This window comes from Gouania willdenowi, chromosome 16 (genome assembly GCF_900634775.1).
Source record: "Gouania willdenowi chromosome 16, fGouWil2.1, whole genome shotgun sequence".
Lineage (NCBI taxonomy): Eukaryota > Metazoa > Chordata > Actinopteri > Blenniiformes > Gobiesocidae > Gouania > Gouania willdenowi.
The window spans coordinates 8,124,057-8,145,252 of record NC_041059.1 but is presented as its reverse complement, the minus strand read 5'-3'; the positions used below and the strand labels follow the sequence as shown (position 1 = coordinate 8,145,252).

The window sequence follows — 21,196 nt, the reverse complement described above, 5'->3', positions numbered from 1 at the left end:
ATTAAAATTTGATAATAATTTAATTATAATTTAACCCAAAACTGGGGAACCATGTCACAGTTCTACACATATGTAGTTAGCAATTATTAAAGTATGTTTCATATCAAGCTTTACCACAATTTTCCATTTAAAAAAAATTGAAATCAGGGTATACTGTCACAAAAAAGGCTCAGTTGCCCACACCAAAAATAATAAAACTTATATTTTCATTGATTATGAAGCCTAACAAGGTAACCAATAGATAGGAAATAAATAACATGATGGGTATTTGCTTTTAGTGTATTTTAGAGCTGATTTATGGCCCGTTATAAGAGATCCAAACACAAGAGGAAAGTTACTGGTAACTTTTATTAGGTTATTTATTTCACACTCAGTAATTGTTATTAACTGTAAATTAACTTTAGTAATTCAGAATGTAATTATAGTTGACTTTCTGAGAACAAAAAAAAAATGCTGGTCCCTGTAATCATAACTGAATTGTAATTGAACATGGGTAATAGAAAATGTCATTTTAACTGAAAAATGTATAATTCACCCCAACCCTGTCACTTTTGGAACCACAGAAAGTCGTATATCTCATGTTGATGCTGGACTCCAGCTCAGGTATTTGTCACCATCTTGAGAAGGCGAGATAGTGAAACGTAGGAAGAACAAAAACCAGCAGTATCCGCTCAGAGCCTGGGAACCTGACGGATCCTGCTGCTGCACACACACAGGAAACCATCATGCTGTTAGATACGCAGCTCTGCCAAAGTTAATTAAGGCGTCTTTCCTTTCTCATCTGTATACGGAGCACATCCTAGGACCTGCTGTGAGGGAACAAAATCAGTGGCATAATGGGAGCCCCCATTGACAAGGTAAGAGTGGACAATCAGATTGACTAAACTTAATAAACCATATTGTGGTAAAACAATAAACCTGTTAATGATTTAATTACGTTAGAAAAAGAGCTGTAAAAGTGGCTTAAATGTTCTGTTGCGGTTTCATTTATTCATCTTTTTTTAAGGAAATTTACTTTGATCCCCTGACATGTTTCGACTGTCAACAGTCAGTCTTCCTCAGGGGCATCTACTGATTGCTTTGATGTATCCTTATAATCTATTTTCTACAAACATATTAAAAAATAAATGAATTTGCTCGAATTATGGATTAAATGTCAGCTTGAATTTGCAAATGAAATAATCAATAGTTTGATACAAGTCAAAGCAGCAGACACTGTAAGTAAATCAAAATAAGGTCCTAAAGAGGGCTGGAAGCCAGTTAATAGTGTTTCACTGGCTGTCAAATTAAAATTAATAAAAGTAAAATAAATTAATTCCTTCCAAATTAATAAGTGCCAACTAATACTAAATATCTAAACTGTCTCTATAAACCCAGAAACTGACAAACACCAGATAATTCTTCTAAAACTGCTTTAAATGTAAGTGTAATTGAATTTAACAGGAATATTGAAATAGATACTCGCTGTTGCTTTATTAAAATGAAAAATCTAAAAAATCAGTAAGACGGATTTTTAATTTTTTGCTCTCATTTTTAGGCCGGGCTACCGGGATCAAAACGCCACTCACTTTGTTCTTCTTCTTGTTGTTGTTGTTTTGTACACCAGTTAAAATCGCTACTCCTCTGTTAATCGTGAACAGATCAGGCTAAAATTTGGTAGATATAATCTATGGGTGTGTACGCATCGACGCTCTGAGTCTGTTTTCAATTTGGGGCCCAAAAAAAAAAAAAAAAAAAACCAAAGTCCATCTCTTACTTATTTGCGAGTCAAATATTACAACAGTTGGTGGTAACAAATCATTGGCACATACAATATATAAATGGGGCCCATTACCCCGTAAGTGTCACGGGGGCGCCACATTTTTCAAACGACTACTCCTCCGTTAGTTCTTGTTAGATCTGAATGAATATGATGAGACGCTTGGAGCCCTTTTTTTTTTTAAATGGGGCCCACCCCCCATTTCTGGTAATTTCCAAATTTATTGGAACATAGTCGTGTAATATATTGTTTCAAAGGTAATTCAACGTAGATTATGATTATGCCGCGCACAATTTGATTAGGGCCCCAAGGGGCCTGTCCCCCTTTTATTCGGCAATTTCCATTAAAGTTGTTTTCTCGTTTATTTGTGAGTCCAATATTGTAACAGTTGAATCATTGACATACCAATATATGAATGGGGCCCATTACTCCGTATGTGCCACGAGGGCGCCAGGGACTGAATTCTCGGGAACGTGCTACGTGCTATTTGGCGCGGAAACGTTCCCAGCCGTAGTTAGTCCGAACTTGTTTAAAGAACCTTCACATTCAAATGAGCAGAATTATAAATCATGCCAGTGGAGGCGTTTCAGGGAAGTTTGTCTCCTGTGAGCCCCAGAGGTCCTGCAGGTTAGGATTATTCTCTCAGTACTATGTTTTAATGTGAAAATGCTGTTTGAGCTTCATTTTAATAAGATTTTTTTTTAAACTGTATATTATAAGTTGTAGTATATAAGTATGTTTTACTGATTATTTAATTTACCAATGAACTAAAAATGTAAAACTCAAACCTTGGATTTAAAAAAAACTAATATTTTCTAATGAAAATCAAGCTGTTGCTATTGTTTAATGTAAAGCTTCAGGAATGTGAGATGAATCTGAGAAGCGCTCAGTAGTTTTTCACTGGTTTTTTTTCACTTTGCACATGCTGTTCAAGGTCAACACTACATGAAGTGCAATCTTTTTAAGACAGCACTGCATGCTTTGTAAATAAATGAATTTATTTTATTGCATAATTGTGACCATCACCAGCCCTCCCTAAGAAAGTGGAAGAAACACTTTATTAAAAAAAAAAAAGAGAGGGCAGTGTTACACCTATAGGTGAGGGGGGAAGGGAACAGGGAGGACAGGACAGTAGTTTTTCACTCTGACAATCAAACATCTCAATCTGTGCATTTCTCACACAATCCAAAGGATTCCTCAGTACAAGTTCATCAACATGACGGCCACTGACGTGTGACAAAAATCTATGAAGTTATTGAACTTTGTCAGTTTATTTTTTTCCCATTTGAGTTACTTAAACTATTGTTTCTTATTCCATTCTGGTAAAAAAGTGTTCTTATTCAAATATTTTCATGGTCCAACATATTTATTGGATCGAAGTTGAACGATTTGACAAAAACAGAGACTCTCCTCTTTAAACATAATAATTTGTAAGTGTGGAACGTACCATTAGATTTCTGTTATTGATACTTACTCATCCAGTTCAAGCTCACAGAGCTTATTAAGGGTGAAAGAAAAAATAGATTTGGCAATATATTGTGATATTTCACCGCACGATTATCCTATCGATCCAAAAAGTCTGAATTGATTTTTTTAAATCGTGTTTTTTAACAAAAAAAACATTTAATTGTGCTAAAATATGCAAAGCACGTAAGACCTTGTTTAACTAATCTCACTTTTCAATGCATTATCGCTTGGAAGTTGATTGGACTTTAATTTCATAAAGCATACTGGGCACTTTGATAGATGTATGTGGTTACTTTATTTATTTTTTTAAAGAATTTAAAACTTAACAGAATCAGAATCTATTGTAAGCAAAAGTTTAACTTTTTTGGAAAATGGAATTTGACAGTAAACCACTTGAATTACAGTTAGTTACCATTTACTTGTTCTCACAAGTTTAAAAAAAAAGAAATAAATTGGATTTCATACCATTTTGTACTTGTAGTTAGTGATATATCACGACCTGTATTATATTGTTTAATATCCGGTTATATCGTATCGTGACATGCGAATCGTGAATCTACATTGTATCGTCAGATTCATGGCAATGTACAGCCCTATATCTTATCCCAGTTTCAGTTTAAATCAGGTTGAGTTTCTCGCCTGTTCTCTTTCCACAGGTGTTGATGGTTCCAGGCCTGATTCTGATGTATATCTGCTTAACTCGCTGCCAGGATCAATATTCTGGATACCACTCAGGTCAGAGTTGGTTCATGATAAGTTTCCTGAGAAAGACAGATTTCATCCACTTATCCCAAAGCAGTAAAAACGTTCCCCCCATAATGACCAGCTGTGTGCTAATGTCCTATTATTTGCACACGTGTCTAGGTGAGGACCAAACCTATGATGAGTCATCCTTATTCATCTACGAGAACTTAGAATCTCCTCAAACAGGTGATTAGAGTGTTTTTTATTATTATTATTATCATTATTATTAGTGGATTAATTCGGTTGTTAGCTATTTAATAAATAGAATATTAATAAATCAGACAACAATGTGTTTATTGGTGTTCACACAATATTTCCGCAGAGCATCCTCCACCAGAACCGACTCACAGCTACGACGAAGAGCAGATTCTGGAGGAGGAAGACTATGACCTTTATGCAGGGACCCCCACCCATGTCACCATGATAACTGAGGACACCTTTCCCTATGAAACCACTACCGAGTCCCACTACGCCAAGGAGGACAAGGAGACCATGCAGGTGCAGCAGCGAGACTCACCTCAAGTGTAATCAAGTACATTTATTCCCGTCATATAGCATATATTCAACTGATTAGCTCCTCAGAGTCAGTATAACTCCTCAGAGTCAGTATAACTCCTCAGAGTCAGTATAACTTCTCAGAGTCAGTATAACCTCTCAGAGTAAAAAACCCCTCAGAGTCTGTATAACCTTCTAGAGTCAATAACACCCCTCAGAGTCAGTATAACCCCTCAGAGTTGGTGTAACCAAGGGTTAATCAAAGGTACTGTCCTTTGATGTTGCCCCTCGGAGTCAGTATAATTGTTAGCAGTCAATAACCATTAAACTTACAAAAAATACCAGCAATTTGCAGGATTGTCCTCAGTATTCTGTATGCTGGGGTACCCTAGTAGGTAAAATATATGCAATAATAATAATAGTATATTTAAAACAATCATCCTAAGTAACTGCTTTTCCAATCACATCCACTAGGAGTCGCTATGGTTTGGAAAATCACATCAGTGAGACCTCAGCAGATAGCAGTAGCACGTGTCCCACAGTTACTGTTATTATGGACAAACATAGGCACAGATATGACAAAATTGCTCCTTGTTCCACTCATTCCTCATTAAATATTTTTAAAGCCTAATGCATATGGCGTCAATAGTACATGGAGCTCTATTTATGTGCACCGTAAACTAGAGTTACAACAACATTCGGTATTTTACCAAACCGTTCAATACGCCCTGTTTGGTTCAATGCACAACGGCAAACAACGGTATTTTTCGGTTCATTTCCCCATCACAAGACTTTTTCTAAACTTTATGTAGCCGCGCATGCTCTGTGACATCACCTCAGGAGCAGAGACACGTGAGCAGCACCTCAGTGCCACGCGCTGCTCACGCCGCCTTCAGAGCCAATCAGAACGTCCCTGAATTTCCCAGCGACTGCTAATGCTGAACGCTGTGGAGCGTTGACAGGCTCCTGGCTCACAGCTGCGATGCATTCACGGACAGTCGTAAAATAGCAAATACCTATACTTTCATTTAAAAAATTACCCTCCACAACCGGAACCGAGATTAATTGATAATTTCTTCACCCGCACCACCCCGCGGGTAACCCGTATCACTAAATGTGCATGTATATATGTATGTTTATGTATATGTGTTGTGTGTTTGTGTATATATATATATATATATATATATATATATATATATATATATATATATATATATATATATATATATATATATAGTTTCTCAGCATATACAGTATGTGTATCTAAATCCAGGGTCACACTGTGTGTTGATGTGTTTCAGGTTCCGTACCAGTATCCAGACACTGGTTCCTCAGAGGAATCAGGGTTAGACGCAGGTTTGGAGAAAGAAGCTCCGACAGAGTGTGACTGTGAACCTGGAGAGCCTGGATTTGCTGGTTTTGCAGGTCCAAAGGTACAAAATGGTTAATTTTAAAATAATAAAATGAAAGCAAAATACATTCTGATTTGCTTTCCCTTTTGTTGTTATTGGTGAGATGTTTTTTTCTACATAAAAGGGAGTTAATGTTGTCTTTCTTTTAATTAGTATCTTCTTTATTTATCTTATGCGCGTGATTACTGTTGGCAGTGTTTTCAGTTTTCTGATATAATTTTCAATTATTTTGCCACCAAGATCTTATAAGGATTCCTTTTAAAGATATAAGTAGATTGTCAAAGAAATATGAGTTTGTATGGGTTATCGTATGTACAGTACTGTATATTCTGTGGTTAATATGAATGAAACTAATAACAAACAGAATTATATACATATGATTAAATGAAAATGTCCTGATATTGTAAGAAAAAAAAAATAAATAAAATAATCGAGCAAACTCCAACAAGGAGACCATGGACTGAGCTGCCCTGTATAAATTAATTTAAGTAAAATTCAAAAGCTGTAGGATTTCATCAGATAAACTTCACATCAAATAGAGTTTCATATTTACTGTATGTTACAGTATTGTAACCCAAGTCTTATTTTCCAGGGATCCAGAGGTCTGCAGGGTAAAACAGGAACTCCAGGGCTTCAAGGCAGAGAGGTCAGTGCAAAAAGTCACTCGTATGTATATGTGAGTGATAATGATTATCCTATTTTTTTATGAATGTAGTATATTATTTGTGTGTGTTTTGGGTTTTAGGGGTATAAAGGCACAAAAGGTGTTCAAGGAAGAAGAGGAGACGCTGGACCAGTGGTGAGTAAATGCAGTCAGAGTAAACAGTGACATGCATCATTCATTATATCAGTGTTATTTTAGTAAAGTAAAAGTAAAAGAAGTTTGTATATTTGTTATACAATACGTAATATGTTTACAGAGAGCTTTCAGGGAAAACACGCAAAGGAAAGTGAAACTATTCGGTTGAGACAGTGAGTATCACTGTGTGGAATGAATTACTCAGAATGAAAAGGAAACCCCCACCCACTCCCCCACCCCCCCACCAGAAGCAGTCTCATATTTCACTTTCACCCTGCCTCAGATCATGCATCAGGTTTATTGGACCTTGGTTCTCAGAGCTTCAGTTAATGAAATGGCTGTGGGATATGTACAGTCGTGATTAGAGCCAATTTTGTTGGAGAAAACTATTTTGGGAAAATGAAGAATAAATTCAAAATGTCAAGATCAAAGTTGAATTGTCAAGATTAAAGTCAAAATTTCCAAAATGAACTCAAAATATTATATTGTGATAAAAGTCAATGATTTCGTAATAAAGTCAAATCTACAGAAGCGGACTACAGGACAATTCACCACATACTGTACAACAGTCTCCATCAAAACTGGCCCTAATCTGTTTCCGTAGCTCCTCAATAGCCTAACTTGACTGATTTTTCTTTCTAAACAGATTAAGTTTTTGGGAATTTCTCTTCAAACTCCTTAAAGAGATTACAACGCTGTGTTATTTGTTATTAAACCCAACTTAAAAGTATAGTTTAACACATTCATCGATACACGGCATTTTGCTGTTTGTTGTCATATGGTGAATTGGCCCTCGTCAGCTTCTGTAGATTTTATGACAATATTGTATTTTGAGTTCATTTACAAAATTTTGATTTCAATCTTGTCTTTTCAACTTTAATCTCTAGATTATATGTCAACTTTGATCTTGACTTTTCGACTTTATTCTTGATTTTCCCAAAATGATTTTCTCCATCAAAAATTGGCCTCAATCCACTTCTGTAGATATGGACCAAAATGCATATCTTGATATGTTTCTCTGAATAGCGATATAAAATCTTACCAGAAAGATAATTCTGGGTTAGATTTGATGATGCAAAATGCCAAACAGGCACATTTATTAACAAACAGGTGCACAATATGAGCCACTTTTGGCTTTTTCGCCTCTAAGAGACAGCACGTGTGAGTGAGTTCTGTAGTGTAGCTTGTTTAGGGGAAGGTCTGGGTTAGGACGCACTCAGTAATCCCTCTAACTGAGCTTTTCATGCTGTTCTGAGAAGTAGTGAAAGTAGCGACTCAAAAAACAAGTATTTTAATACAAAATAAGCTATAGAATAAAAAAATGATCGATATACGTAGGTGATATAGTAATTTTCTATATCGCCAAAAAAGAAAACTCGATATATCTTGAATCTTGATGTATTGCCCATTGCAGAGTTGGTTTAATGTATTACAGTTGTTTATGTTATCCCACTTGGTGACACATTAAATAAAATCATTTATTTTCTCAAATTACATCAATGTATAAGTCCCTTGGAATAAAATGCTATAATTGCTTTATATTAGGTCATTAGAAGTATTTCTGCTTATTTTAGTGACGTTTGGCCTCTCGTCTCACAGGGTGACGTAGGGTCCGAGGGAGAAGATGGAGGTTCTGGTTTTGATGGAGCCATGGTGAGTTTCAGCAGAAGTTCCCACACTCTGTGTATTTTATTTTGAAGTGATACAAGTGTTGTGAAACTCTGCGGTTGAGAAAAAAAGGAAGTCTAGTTCTTTCCCACGAGATGATCAAGTTTATTTGATAATACTTGTTTTTGTAACGAATTCAAGTTATTAGAGAAAAAAATCCTTTTTTTTCTTTAAAAATTTCAAAATGATTTTGTTTTACCCCAAAGTTCAAGATTCACATAAAAAATAATTAAGAATTTGTTTGTTAATTCACATAATATTACCTCAGTATGTAGAAAAATTTACATTTTATAATTCTGTAAATTGTTATTTTTAGGGGGAGCCTGGACTTCAAGGAGACCCAGGTGAGCGAGGAGGGCTGGGACTGAAGGTAAATATGCACTCAGATGCAACAAAAAAAATAAATAAATAAAAAGACCTGCAAAGTGACACTAATTGATCGAGAAACACAGTTTACAAGTCACACCTTTGGTCGATTGAATTTATTTTGTGAACACCAGAATGTTTAAAATCCAAAGTTTTCTCTGGTTTCAGATGCTTGTTTGTTCCCTGTTGTTTTTGGTATTTATGTGTTTGTTGTCCCACAGGGTGACGTCGGGATGGAAGGACCACGAGGAGGAGTCGGAGCTCCTGGTGAGACTGTAAGGACACAGCCTGTAGATGATGGTCAACATAAGTTATAGAATCTCTAATGATTGAGTACAAACCTTTAAGTGACACATTGTATCAGATCCTGGGCCCGTTTTTTTCCAAAAGGTTTAATCCAAATAAAATTGATCTGGATTTGATAATCTTTTCTTTTCTTTTTGCCATCCATGATCACGTAATCCATCTTACTTTTGAGCCGGTTTTTCAAAGCTACATCGGATTGGATCAATCTGATCCGGATAGTAAATTTTCAGGATCAGCGAATCTGAATAACCAGTGCTCATCTTTGTTTGATGAAGGGGCTTTAAACCTTTGGAGACCCTGACCAACGTCCTGCATTCTGCCAGAACCAGAACCAGAAGGATTTCAAAAACCAGTGATGTCATTGATTTATTATCCTGTTTTATCGTTGCATGCATCACTAAAAATGATCTAAAAACAAAACAATATTTTTCATTGTAATGAATATACATTAATTAGTGACATAATTAAATATATTGTTTGTGGTCAATATTGACAGCTGCTCTAAATCTAATTAAAACCTTGTAGGCTACACTGTATGATATAAATATAGTATTATTTTGTTTTAAATGTGATAATGGTCTGTTTTTAATTATGCATTATGAAGTTTTTTAATTGTATTTTTATTATGTACAGCGCTTTAGAAATAACATTTGATTCGACTTGATTTGATACATTCTTAAAGTTTCATTCCATTTTGGCCCTGAAATCCATGCTGAATCCAGCCTTTTGATGGGATCATTTTAATCCATATTTTTTTTAGATCAAATTGATCCCAATCCTAATGAAAAGTTCTGAAAAACTCAAACTAAAGGTTTGATCCTGATCAAAACCAAGATTGGATTACGTGATCCATTCCGTTTACATAATCCATTTTTTTTCTTTTGAAAAACAATTTTCAAGATTTGATCCAATCCGTTATCCAGAATCTGAGCTGATTACTTTTGAAAAACTGGGCCCTGGTGATTGACACATGGTGATGTTTTCTACCAGAGAGGAAATGTAAAAAGGAAACTTCTCACCACTGTAAAAATTTCCAGGTGGTTTTTACCTCATGATAAAAAGTTTTTGTTTTACATAGAACTTGGAAGTCCCCAAGTGGGTTAGTTTCTAGTGCTTTGCATCTTATTTACATTGTCAACAAACAAATTGGAACCAAATTAGGAATATCCATCATAGTGTGTTGATAATGTTTCACTTTCAATCAGCTAACATTTATTTTGATTACTATTATTATTTATTTTTCCTTTTAACAATTAATTCAAATTAAATTGTAAGTTTTCAGATTTTGTCATTTTTTTTTAATTGATATTTAACTTTAGGTTTAGGCTAAAGCTACCTCCAATTAGAAAAAACACTTCTTTTATAACGTTAAATGTGTTTTTTTTTTTTTTTTATTTCCAGGGTTTGCTTGGTGACCCTGGATCTCCGGGACCAAGAGGTGGCAAAGGTATCAAGGTGTGAATAAAATGATCAGGGTTCAAGTTTATTATTATTATTATTATTATTATTATTATTATTAAGCTATTTATTTCGAGCAATTTAATACAAACAGAAAAAGCTTTAGTAGTATGTGTATATACATGTTTCCATTTGTAGACTACATAGCTAATATACATATGAATTAACATAAATAATGTAGATAACATTAATAAATACGCTGCTCAAAAGGGAGTGGGATGAAGTTGCACTTATGTCACACCCCCATTTTCCATTCAATTTTCAAAACTTATATTCCTGACATTTTCAACATGACATACATCAATTTTTATTATTATTATTATATACATACACAAGGCTGATTTACATTCATACTTCCACAAAATATTTAATGACAAATTCAATAAACATGTTAGATTATTGCTCTGCCTCAGCCATGTTTTTTGAAAAAAAAATGTTTGTACATTGATTTAAATACATGAAAGTTATTCTGTTGTTTTAAAATATTATTAATATAATAATAGGAGCTTTGTGCATGTGTGCTTTGTGCTCAGGGGGCTCAAGGTGACAGAGGTAAAGAAGGTTCTCAGGGTCGAGAAGGACTGAAGGTACTGGAACAATTGTTTGAGCATTTTTTTAGATTTGAGAAAATGCTTGTTTTACTAAAAAGTGTCAAAGCTTTGAGGATAAACCAAGTCTGAACCTCATTGTTTAGAGTTTATTAGAATTATTTTACGACAGCTAATGGGTTTTTTTTTTCTTATCTTTTAGGGACAAACAGGAGCTCCTGGATTTTCAGGAGACGTCGGAGATAGAGGTTACATTGTAAGACTAATCCTGTTCTTTTATCTATAACATGTTGACTGATTGTATTTGTACAGGGACTTTGAGTTTGACCTCATTTCCGTAGCGATAACACCGGATGCACAAACAGGAAACCAATGATTCTTTCATGTGTTTTTTTTCTTTGTTTTAATATACAGCTGTTTGGTTTTCTTCCATTAGCTTGCGTGCCTCTTTCCTGCGCAGGATGGAATACCTTTTTCTACTCCTTTTCATTTAGTTTCATCTCAATCCTTTTTTATAAAATCATCACGCTTCCGTCTGGACCTCATCATTCAACACAGAGCACAAATCATGGTTTCAAACGAGGACAACCGTAAATTTGCCGTGACAGAACCCAGACATTTCTTTTCATGAGGCAGACGTGCAGCCTACAACATGTAGAATTAGGCTCATATTGAAATATGGTTGTTACAGTACTCATTTGGTGAGTCAATCAGCTGTTTTGTGTGGAGAACCTTTAATCACACTTCAAACTCATGACCTGCTCTTGTTGCCCACAGGGTTACCCCGGACAACCCGGTAGCTTTGGCCAGACGGGACTAAAGGTACCACAATGCAAATCCATGGTTCTCTTATTTTACCACATCATCACGTGACTATAAGAAGCGTGTGATGAATCACACAATGACTAATAGTAAAAGTTGCCGTTTTGAGTAAAACATTTCAGTCATTCCCTCCTTAAAGTCAAACTGAAAATGAAAAAACTCCAGAGTATCGACTAATGCAGGGGTCACCAACCTTTCTGAAACTGTGAGCGACTTCATAGGTACTGAATAATTTGAAGAGCTACCAGTAAAAAACACTTCTTAAAAACTACATTTTCACAGTTTCATGGTACGATAATCAGGAAGGCTCGCACTAACTTAAAAAGATCGGAAATGTTGAGGTTTCCTTGCCTTTTTTAAAATATATCTTATACCATATTATTATATATAACATACCACTGACCATACACCAGATCTGCAACATTTAAAAACATTTGTCACAATGTTTCAGCAAAATTAAACATTTAAAGATGGTTAATTTAATACTCAAACTGTATCAAGTGCAGCAGTATTTAACTCTACTCAGTACTAACTACATCTGTCATATGTATTTATCTTTGTGAGTTTAAATCCTTGAAAGTAAATCAGATTATAGATGGAGCTCATTGGTAAATAGAGCTCCTGTCCATTGCACTGTGTTGGTGACCCCTGGACTATAGTCTGCAACAGGGTGCAGGTTGGAAGCGACACCCCATGAACTTTTAGGAAAAACATACAAACTTAAACTAGGCACAGAAATACGTTAATGGATATATTAAAAACATTTGGCACCATTGTTGTATTTCTTTTTACTGGGAATCACCCGGGTGTAATTAAACGTTGGAGATTGATTGTTCGAAACATATCAGAGAAAAATGCAAAGGTATGTTGACTCTGCGTCTTAGCTTATGTAATAGCATTGTTTGTAAGACATCCAAAGATAACAAATCCATTCTGTTTCAGTTTCTGTTTGAATAACCAAGAGAGATGCATGTTTACACATTAATTGTTCATTAAAATGTTATTTACAGAGCCTAGTATAGGATTGTCCCATGAGTTTGGGGGGGGGGACTTTAGATGCAAAAAGGCAAGGGCAAAAGTCTTATGTACACAACCTCTGAAAATATCATATTTACTACAATGTGAAAAAATGGAAGATAAAGTACAATCCAGAGAGAGCCATGAGGAGCTGGCGAAACATCAAAGGGGTATTTCCTTTGATGTGTCCCTGGACCCGGTGACACATTGGAGAATTATACACTGCAATGACAATGATAATGATTAAATTATGGTTTATGTACAGTAGCATGCGATTTGTACCTATTTAAGTTGGTTGAAACACGCCAACAAACCAAGGAAGAAGAGAGAGCCATCAAAACTCTAGACGATAAGTTTATTTTATCAGATAAAGACAGTGGCCCATAAATCAATAAATCAAAGATCACTCGAAGGTTTGCTTTGATCTCCGCTGTAAACATTCTGTTGACAACCTCGTAGAAATTTTGCGCATTGCATTGTGGGATGTGGAGTCCCATAGATGGATGTATAGAAGTGTTTTGTTGTCTGCTCACACCTTGTTCTCCCTTTTACCTATTTTTAGGGGAATAAGGGTCAAGGTGGGCTTCCTGGTAGTGATGGTGAGCCAGGAGAAGACGTGAGTGGAGAAACTGTTTATACATCCACGTGATGCAGAAATCCATCCAGAGTCCATTTATTGCTGCTGTTTGTTTTTCAGGGTCCTATTGGAGTCCCGGGGTCAATAGGAGAGCCTGGAGCGTTTGGTACTAAGGTAACACACCAGACCAAAACAAGCAGATGCTTTGTGATGATGATGCTCACATCATTTGGTTCTTTTCGTTCATTTTTCTTCTTCTACTTCACATTAGCAGTCATCACAGACTTTTGGGAATATTAGTTGCTCTTTGTTTGTTTTAGTAAAAACTGCAAAGACAATACAAAAAAGGGTTTTACAAAACTCTATAGATAATGTCTATATAGGATTAATCACCCCAGGTAACACCGTTGTGTTGAATTATATGAGTGTGCTCTAATGTTTTTCAGGGAAGTAAAGGAGAGCGTGGTGTCAGAGGACCTCGAGGTCGCGTTGGTTCTGTGGTGAGTGAGCAGCATCATAAACATCTGGTGTAGGAGATTAACAAAATCACAAGTTTGTTTACTCAAACGTCATCAAATGTTTATGGTTCATTCGTAGCAGACAAGATTTCCACAGCAGGGGAACAGTTTCTATATTTTAATATTTCCAAAATTTACGAGCCTCAGTTCCCATGGAAACTTACCAGAAATGTTCCACCCCCTTGCCCCACTACACATTACAAGCACATATGTCAAACTCTCAAATCTGGCCTTTTAGAGCTTCCAATTTGCCCGCACGAGAACTTGGAAAAAAAACATGAATCATGAAGTAATTCAGTCCCTCTAAATACAGAAATTCAATTAAACTGTGCAATATTTGCAGTCAGCAGTCATTTTTAATCCCAAATTGTTGAAAGAACTCTCAATTTTCCTAAAAATCCTGAAATTATTTTATAAATTTCCCCCAAATTAAATAAAAATTGGTCACAAGTTTAAGAAAATGCAAGTGAAGATCCTACAGAGACTGAAATCTGTCACTTATTGCTTTAATATTGTGCAGTGAATGGAGAGGTGTTTTAGAAAAAAAAGAAATTCAAAGTTCATTATCATGTGATAATGAGTGAGCATGTTGTTTTGACATTAATGTTGGCTGATGAGTCTTATGACTTAAATCAAAGATAACAAAAGGGGAGCATGTGACAACCAAGAAAAAAACAGGATGACCTTTTTGTCTTTGGTTCTTGAAATTATTCAACCCAGTGTTCATTCTACCCACGCTCAGTCTGCATCAGGTTTTTGGGGCAGTGTTATGAGCAAAAACAGACACACACACATGGCCTAAAACTCCTCATGTAGCGTGTTTATCATTTATTATCATGTTAAACACTTTGTAATCATTGGTTTTATTAATTTCATTGATTTTTTAGCATCATTTTGGTCAGTTTAACATTTTCATTATTGGTTATTTTAATCAATAATAAATAAAAGTGATAGTGGTACCCAACAATTATTACAGTTATTCAAGATAATCGTATTGGCATTACCGATATTTTTTTTTAATTTAAAGTACAACACATTTATTAATAACGTGTCAATCAAAGAAATAAATAGGAATGAAAATCATGAGACCTACAAAAAATAAATGTAATGTACCTGTTTGTCCAACAGGGTGCTGGAGGTGAACAAGGAGATCCTGGAATACCAGGAAAACATGGACCAAAAGGCCTCCAGGGCTCCACGGTTTGTACCTGCTGTCAGCCTCGACGTTTCATACAGCAATACCACAGAGCTGCACATATATAGGTTATCCATTAGTAATCCTTTATTAGTGTTTGCAACAGAAATCAGCATTTGATTTGAATTGTGAACAAACTATCACATACTGTACAAGCGTACTGCATTAATACATCTGCACTCACATTGAATTTAGATTTGTTTGACTGATCTTTTTTCCCAGGGGTCAAAAGGTGAGACGGGTCCTGATGGTGATACGGTGAGTTCATCCTCATTTCTCCAACATTAAAGGAACAATAAAGACACAATTAATTAGACAGATGAAAATTAATAATTTGGTGAGAGTTCAGTACAAACTGACACCAGAGTATCTTCTTAATAGTTTTTTGTTCACAGTATTAGGGATATAGTTGCACAAATTATTGTTTGTGTTGTTTTTACAAATACACATTAAACATAAACTATTCATTTATTTATTTAGGAGATGTGACTAAGCTGTACAACCTTAATTTAGGCCTTTGTGTAATTTTGCTGCCATACTTTTTGTATAGTTTGAATAAACTTAACATACTTAAAGAAAAGTTTATTTTCTTATTCACATTTTTGTGTTATTTCTATTTATTTTATTTATTTCCTTTGATTTTTAGTTCATAAAATATAAAACTCCTTCATTATTTGTACCACAATGCCTGAAATGATAAATGTGTATTTACTAAGGATGTAAGAAAAAAATTGATTTGGCAATTTATTGCAATATTTCAAAGCGTAATTGATCAAAAAATGTCCGAATCGATTTTTTTGTTTGTTGTTTTTGTTAAACTACCTCATAATTTAAGAACTTTACAGAATCAGAATCTGTTGTAGAAGCAAAAGTCAAACTTTTTTTAAAAAATTAAATTTGACATATTGATTAACATACCACTGGTTTTTGATATTTGTTCTTGAATTACAGTTCGTTACCATTTACTTGTTCTCGCAAGTTGAAAAAAAAGGAAATATATTGCGATTCATACCATTTTGTACTCGGAAAGGTGAAATTAATAGTTATTGATATCGCAATATGTCGTGATGTACAGCATATTGTATTGTTTAGTATTGGGATATATATCGTATCGTGAAACGTATCGTCAGATTCATGGCAGTGCACACTGTTAGTATTTAAGCTAATAAACTATTCATAGCACACTTCTGACACATGAGCATACATATCTTTGTGTAAACTTTGCCAGATCTATAAAAGATATTTCCACAAGTTTTATTTTACAATCTACTTTTAAGCCTCACCTGTCTTGTTAGTGTAATCAGAAGAATCCTTTGCATGTTACACACTATTCTGGTTTCCACAGGGTGCAAAAGGAAGGAAGGGAATCAAAGGGGATGGAGGACAGACGGTGATGCCTCTTGTTTATTGTTCCATCATAAATGCTCTGTGTGTCAGATGATTGATGCACAGCTTCATCTGCTGGCTATTACTCACCAATCAGTTTGTTCCTTTTTCCTTTCAGGGCATCAGAGGGGGAAGAGGAGACAAAGGACAGGTGAGATATGTCATGTTTACTGGTAATCTGATGTTCCTGAAACAGAAGAGACTCAAATTGTAGTCTATACAAGGTCATTTCAAACATTAAACAAACTAAATTCCCACACAGGCTCACAGATTTGTTCTCTAATTCTAGGTGTGTACCCTCTTTGAAGAAATCATTAGAATTTCTATGTATTTCTACATTTAAAAAACGTATTAAATCAATGTTGGAAATAATAGAAAGCATAACCCCTGGGTTTGAGCTGCACTTTACCTTCCCACTGCTCCTCAGAAATGTGTTGAATGTTAAATTATTTGCGCCATATAGTCATCTTAAAGATGTAAATCCTTGTTTTAATCATAATTAAAATGAGTTTAAAGGGGCCAAAAATGGACAGGAAAAGTGGTTAAAAGTGTCAACATTGGCTTAAAAGTGGAGGAAAAGTGGGTTGAGGTATTGTAATTTTAAAAGAAAGAACAATTGCGGTACAAACTGGCAAATAATGAGGATGACCAATCAGGAATGGGGTTGAATTGGCAAAAATAAGCAAATATGGTGAAAAGAGGTTAAAAATGACAATAATGGGTCAACAAATGCGACATTAGGTTGGAAAAGTGGTGGAAAGGGTTTACAAGTGCCGAAAACGTCTTAAAAGCGGAAGAGGCATTCCAATTTCATGGAGAAGTTCCATTTCCAGTGGCGTCCTGACTCCAAGGTTGAGAATCCCTGCTTTGCACAACAGATTGGGAATTCCACACAAAAGCTGCAGCTCTGTAGAATCGAACAGAATTCAAATCTTTACTTCATCTGTGGCAGGTAGTCGTAAAACACACTCACAAAATTAAATCAATCAATGAAAACGCATAGAAAACCAGGTGAGATAACCATAAACGTTAGAATAAAAAAAGTTACATTATAATGTTTACTTTGACTTGTTTGAAAAATAGGAAAACAGAAGTAATTTAAGTTGGGTAAAAAAAACATCTTAAACTGTTTAAATTATCAGAAATAATAGAATAAAAGTTGTTAAGTTGAGAAAGGCCAGTGAGTAATTGACAGTGTTTTGTTTGACAGCGTGGACCAAAAGGTGCTGATGGCCGCGTTGGTGTCTCCGGCCCTGTTGGTCAACCCGGCATTCCAGGGACCAGAGGTGGCAAGGGTCCAATTGGTGATCCCGGTGTTAAAGGCACAGCAGGACCTAAAGGTGTCCATGGTCTACCTGTGAGTGACGAATCAGGACATTTTCTAAAAGTCACCTTAAAGTCATACTTAACATTTCCACCAGACTGGTTTTAGAAACTGGTTTATTTGTGCAGGGTCCTGGTTTAAGTGATGAGCAGGTCCTGCAGCTCTGCCAAGGTGTGGTGACGGCCCAGATTTCCCAGTACGCGGCCTCCATCCGAGCCAAGTGCTCCCAGGGATGTCCCATTAACAACAGGACACTCATCGGACCCCCAGGAGCCAGAGGAGTGGACGGACCACTAGGCAAGCCTGTGAGTCCTCATCCTGCCCCACCCTCTGTTTGTTATTGCATCCCCTCAACAGATTTTAAAGGTGCAGTTTAATATTATTGTTTGTTTCTATTCCACAGGGTAAAGCAGGGAAAGCGGGAGCTAAAGGAGCCAGAGGTGCACAGGGTGATCGAGGCCTAGAGGGACAAAAGGGTGCAACAGGCGACGGAGGCAAGAAAACAATGATATGATGTTTATAAACCACTAACCAATAGAATTCATCCGATAGTGTCTGTTTTTATTTATTATTGTGGGAACAGGTCACAAAGGAAGTAAAGGCATTGAAGGAGATCGAGGTAAAGGTCTGCCGGGACCTGATGGACCTCAAGGTTTCAGAGGTATGAGACATTGATTGATTGTCTTCATCTTGACATGAATTGCCTGATAACTGATTATTCATCCAACCTGCGCAATAACATTGCTGAAAAATCAGGAAGGAAGGAATACATGCAGGAAGCTGCTAAAACTGTTAATGCGTAAAAGCATGAGATTATACAATATTAATCCCTCAGATGATAAATGGCACGAGTATTTAGCCCAGTAAGAAGTTAACCAGTGTCGTAGTACACCACACACCAAATAAATCCCATAAGTTAGCGCGATAAGAGGAAATCCAGCTTTGTAGTACAGGCCCTTCAAGTTTTTTGTGTATACAGTACATCACTTTATTTATATTGATTCATTCAACTTTGTGGATATACGACTGTATATTATGCCCATAACTATGATGTAAAGGACTTCTGTTGTTGTATTTGTACCAATTTTCTTTATTGCTTACATGGCTGTTTTGTTAACCTGGCAAAAGCCAGATTGACGTGTAGCCCCTCCCTCTAACTCGAGTTCTCCACATCGATCTGTGTCTGTGTCTAGTAAATCCTTTCGGAACCAGAGAGGGACATGACCGGAATGCTTGAAGGTGATTGGGCAAAGCACCTGTCCACCATGATTTGTTTTAGCCAATCACACAGTAACAAATTATGTCGTCGTCATTGGCATGTGCTGCAGAGAGGCTGCTACAACAACAAGGCTCCGCTGGTGAAAACTTTTTTTTGGGATAGTAATGCTGCGGTCATTTTGCCATTTTTGCAACACGAATATGCGAGTTAAGGGCCCGATAATCCTCCTCTTGCGTCGAGATCTTTCGATTTTGATTCGGAGCTATGCTAATAGCAGTAGCCCAGCTAGTTCCTCTCCCCGCAACTGTGCATGCGCCAGTTTTGCTTCAGCGCTTCTGCGTTCATCACACCCGGATATCCCGCCATAAACCACAACACTGCCTCATGATTGGTTTGAACCGTTTGGGTTCAGATTCGAAAGGCAAAGGCGGGAACAGTACAACATGGATTCTGGTGTTTGTGAACACCAGAATCCATTTTGCAGGCAAGGTTACTGTTTTGTATCTTTGCTCTGCTTTCTCGTATCATTAAATGTACTCTCCCTCAGGTTTCCCTGGTTATCCTGCTGAAGCAAAGGATGGAATGGAGGGTCCTCGTGGTCCACGTGGTTTCCCTGGTCCAGTGGGCCAAACCGGCATGGTTGGACAAACCGGCGTGCCAGGATTTTGCGAAGCACGAGACTGCAGCATTCACGCTCCAGTAATGCGCAAAGAACAGGGTCTGGTGAAAGGACCTGTTAGCTCTGTAATATGAAGTTGAGAATGAGAATCAAGGACATTTAGAGACGTCAGGGAGTGTTGTGGAAATATGCAGATTAAACCGTGTTCTATAGCAGGAAAAACACTACAATAATACAAAAGCAAAGTTACAGCATTTATGGAACACGCACACAACTCTGTGCTGTGGGAAACTACTGAACTTTTTATCGGACCAAAAACGCTGTAAGAAAACTTCCAGTTTCTCTTATTTTGAATAAGATTAAACTCAGTTGTTTAGTTTGATGATTGCAAACACTAAATTGCTCGCCATTGATTCATTCCTTTAGTTTATTCTCTCGATTGTCAAAATAATTACTTAGTCAACAAGTATTGTGTAAATATTTTGTAAAAAACAACAATAAAAACAACCTAAATACATGTACTGTGCTCTGAAAATATAAACTGACTGATGTTTTTTTAACGAGTCTATACTTTGTCACATTTTCTTGAATGATTGAGTGTTTTATTGATTATATTTAGACAATCTACTCAGACTGATCAAAGAAAATATGCAATATTTTATTCATCTGCTGTGATTATTAGGATTAAACTCGTTTGGTGTGAAACCTGAACAGATCTTTGCAAACAGTCTGCATTTCCAAAGAAAACTCTCCAACACTTGTACATGAAGGTAAGAGAACATGCAAACCCTGCTGAGAAAGACCTGGTGGATTTGAATCCCAGATAGATAGATATAATTTATTGTCATTCATACATATACACCATAGGCGCATACAGAACAACATTTTCCACACAAGGCTTGACTTTTACACTAAAAACAGTATAAAAACACACATTTAAAACAGAGATAAAGTGTTGCCACAGGATTTGTATTGAATTATTGCACTGGGTTTGTAATAAGTTACAGATTGTTAGTTTTATTGCAGTTTAAAAGTCTTTTAGCCAGTATTCAAAACTAAATATACTTTAAAACTAAATATATTTTGCTTCAGGTTATAGAAAAAATATAAACTGTCATAAGACTATCTGTTATAGCACATAATGACATCTTAGTTACTATTTCAAAGGGTTTCACTGTACTTCGGGTCATGTAAAATAAATTTTGTACTGTAATAATGGTCTAATGACATCAATGTCAACTCTAACCACATATAATAAAAATAATTAAAGTTTAAACAAATGTTCCTTTGTTTTTGATTATGTTTGTTATACTGTAGTCGCCAGGATTAATGCAAAGTGACAAAATGCACCAGCTAAGATATTTCTATACTCAATTTTTAAAAAAACAACAACAAAATGTATATTTGAGAAAGTGAAGAATTCAGTATTTTGAGATAATGTGTAATTAAAAAAGAAAAACAAGACATTCCAGGCAATCCCACATGGGGTCACGACCC

At 35.9% G+C, this 21,196-nt stretch overlaps 1 protein-coding gene across 1 annotated transcript; it reads left to right on the top strand.

Annotated features, from left to right (window-relative positions):
• Positions 1 to 718: 718 nt before the first annotated feature.
• Positions 719 to 20,259, top strand: LOC114478322 (collagen alpha-2(I) chain). The gene is made up of 26 exons (XM_028471318.1): positions 719 to 857; positions 3,883 to 3,961; positions 4,091 to 4,156; positions 4,293 to 4,468; positions 5,767 to 5,898; positions 6,470 to 6,523; positions 6,623 to 6,676; positions 8,276 to 8,329; positions 8,661 to 8,714; positions 8,932 to 8,985; positions 10,418 to 10,471; positions 11,008 to 11,061; positions 11,225 to 11,278; positions 11,800 to 11,844; positions 13,424 to 13,477; positions 13,559 to 13,612; positions 13,885 to 13,938; positions 15,085 to 15,156; positions 15,374 to 15,409; positions 16,497 to 16,541; positions 16,656 to 16,688; positions 17,748 to 17,894; positions 17,990 to 18,166; positions 18,265 to 18,355; positions 18,445 to 18,522; positions 19,628 to 20,259. Exons 1-26 carry the CDS (start codon positions 837 to 839, stop codon positions 19,831 to 19,833), a joined length of 1,998 nt encoding a protein of 665 aa, XP_028327119.1. The 5' UTR covers positions 719 to 836; the 3' UTR covers positions 19,834 to 20,259.
• Positions 20,260 to 21,196: the final 937 nt, after the last annotated feature.

Coding starts and splice junctions, on each gene's coding strand:
- LOC114478322 (XM_028471318.1), top strand. CDS start 837: ATGGGAGCCCCCATTGACAAG. Junction 13,478..13,558: donor ATGGTGAGCCAGGAGAAGAC/GTGAGTGGAGAA, acceptor TTTGTTTTTCAG/GGTCCTATTGGAGTCCCGGG. Junction 13,939..15,084: donor GAGGTCGCGTTGGTTCTGTG/GTGAGTGAGCAG, acceptor TTTGTCCAACAG/GGTGCTGGAGGTGAACAAGG.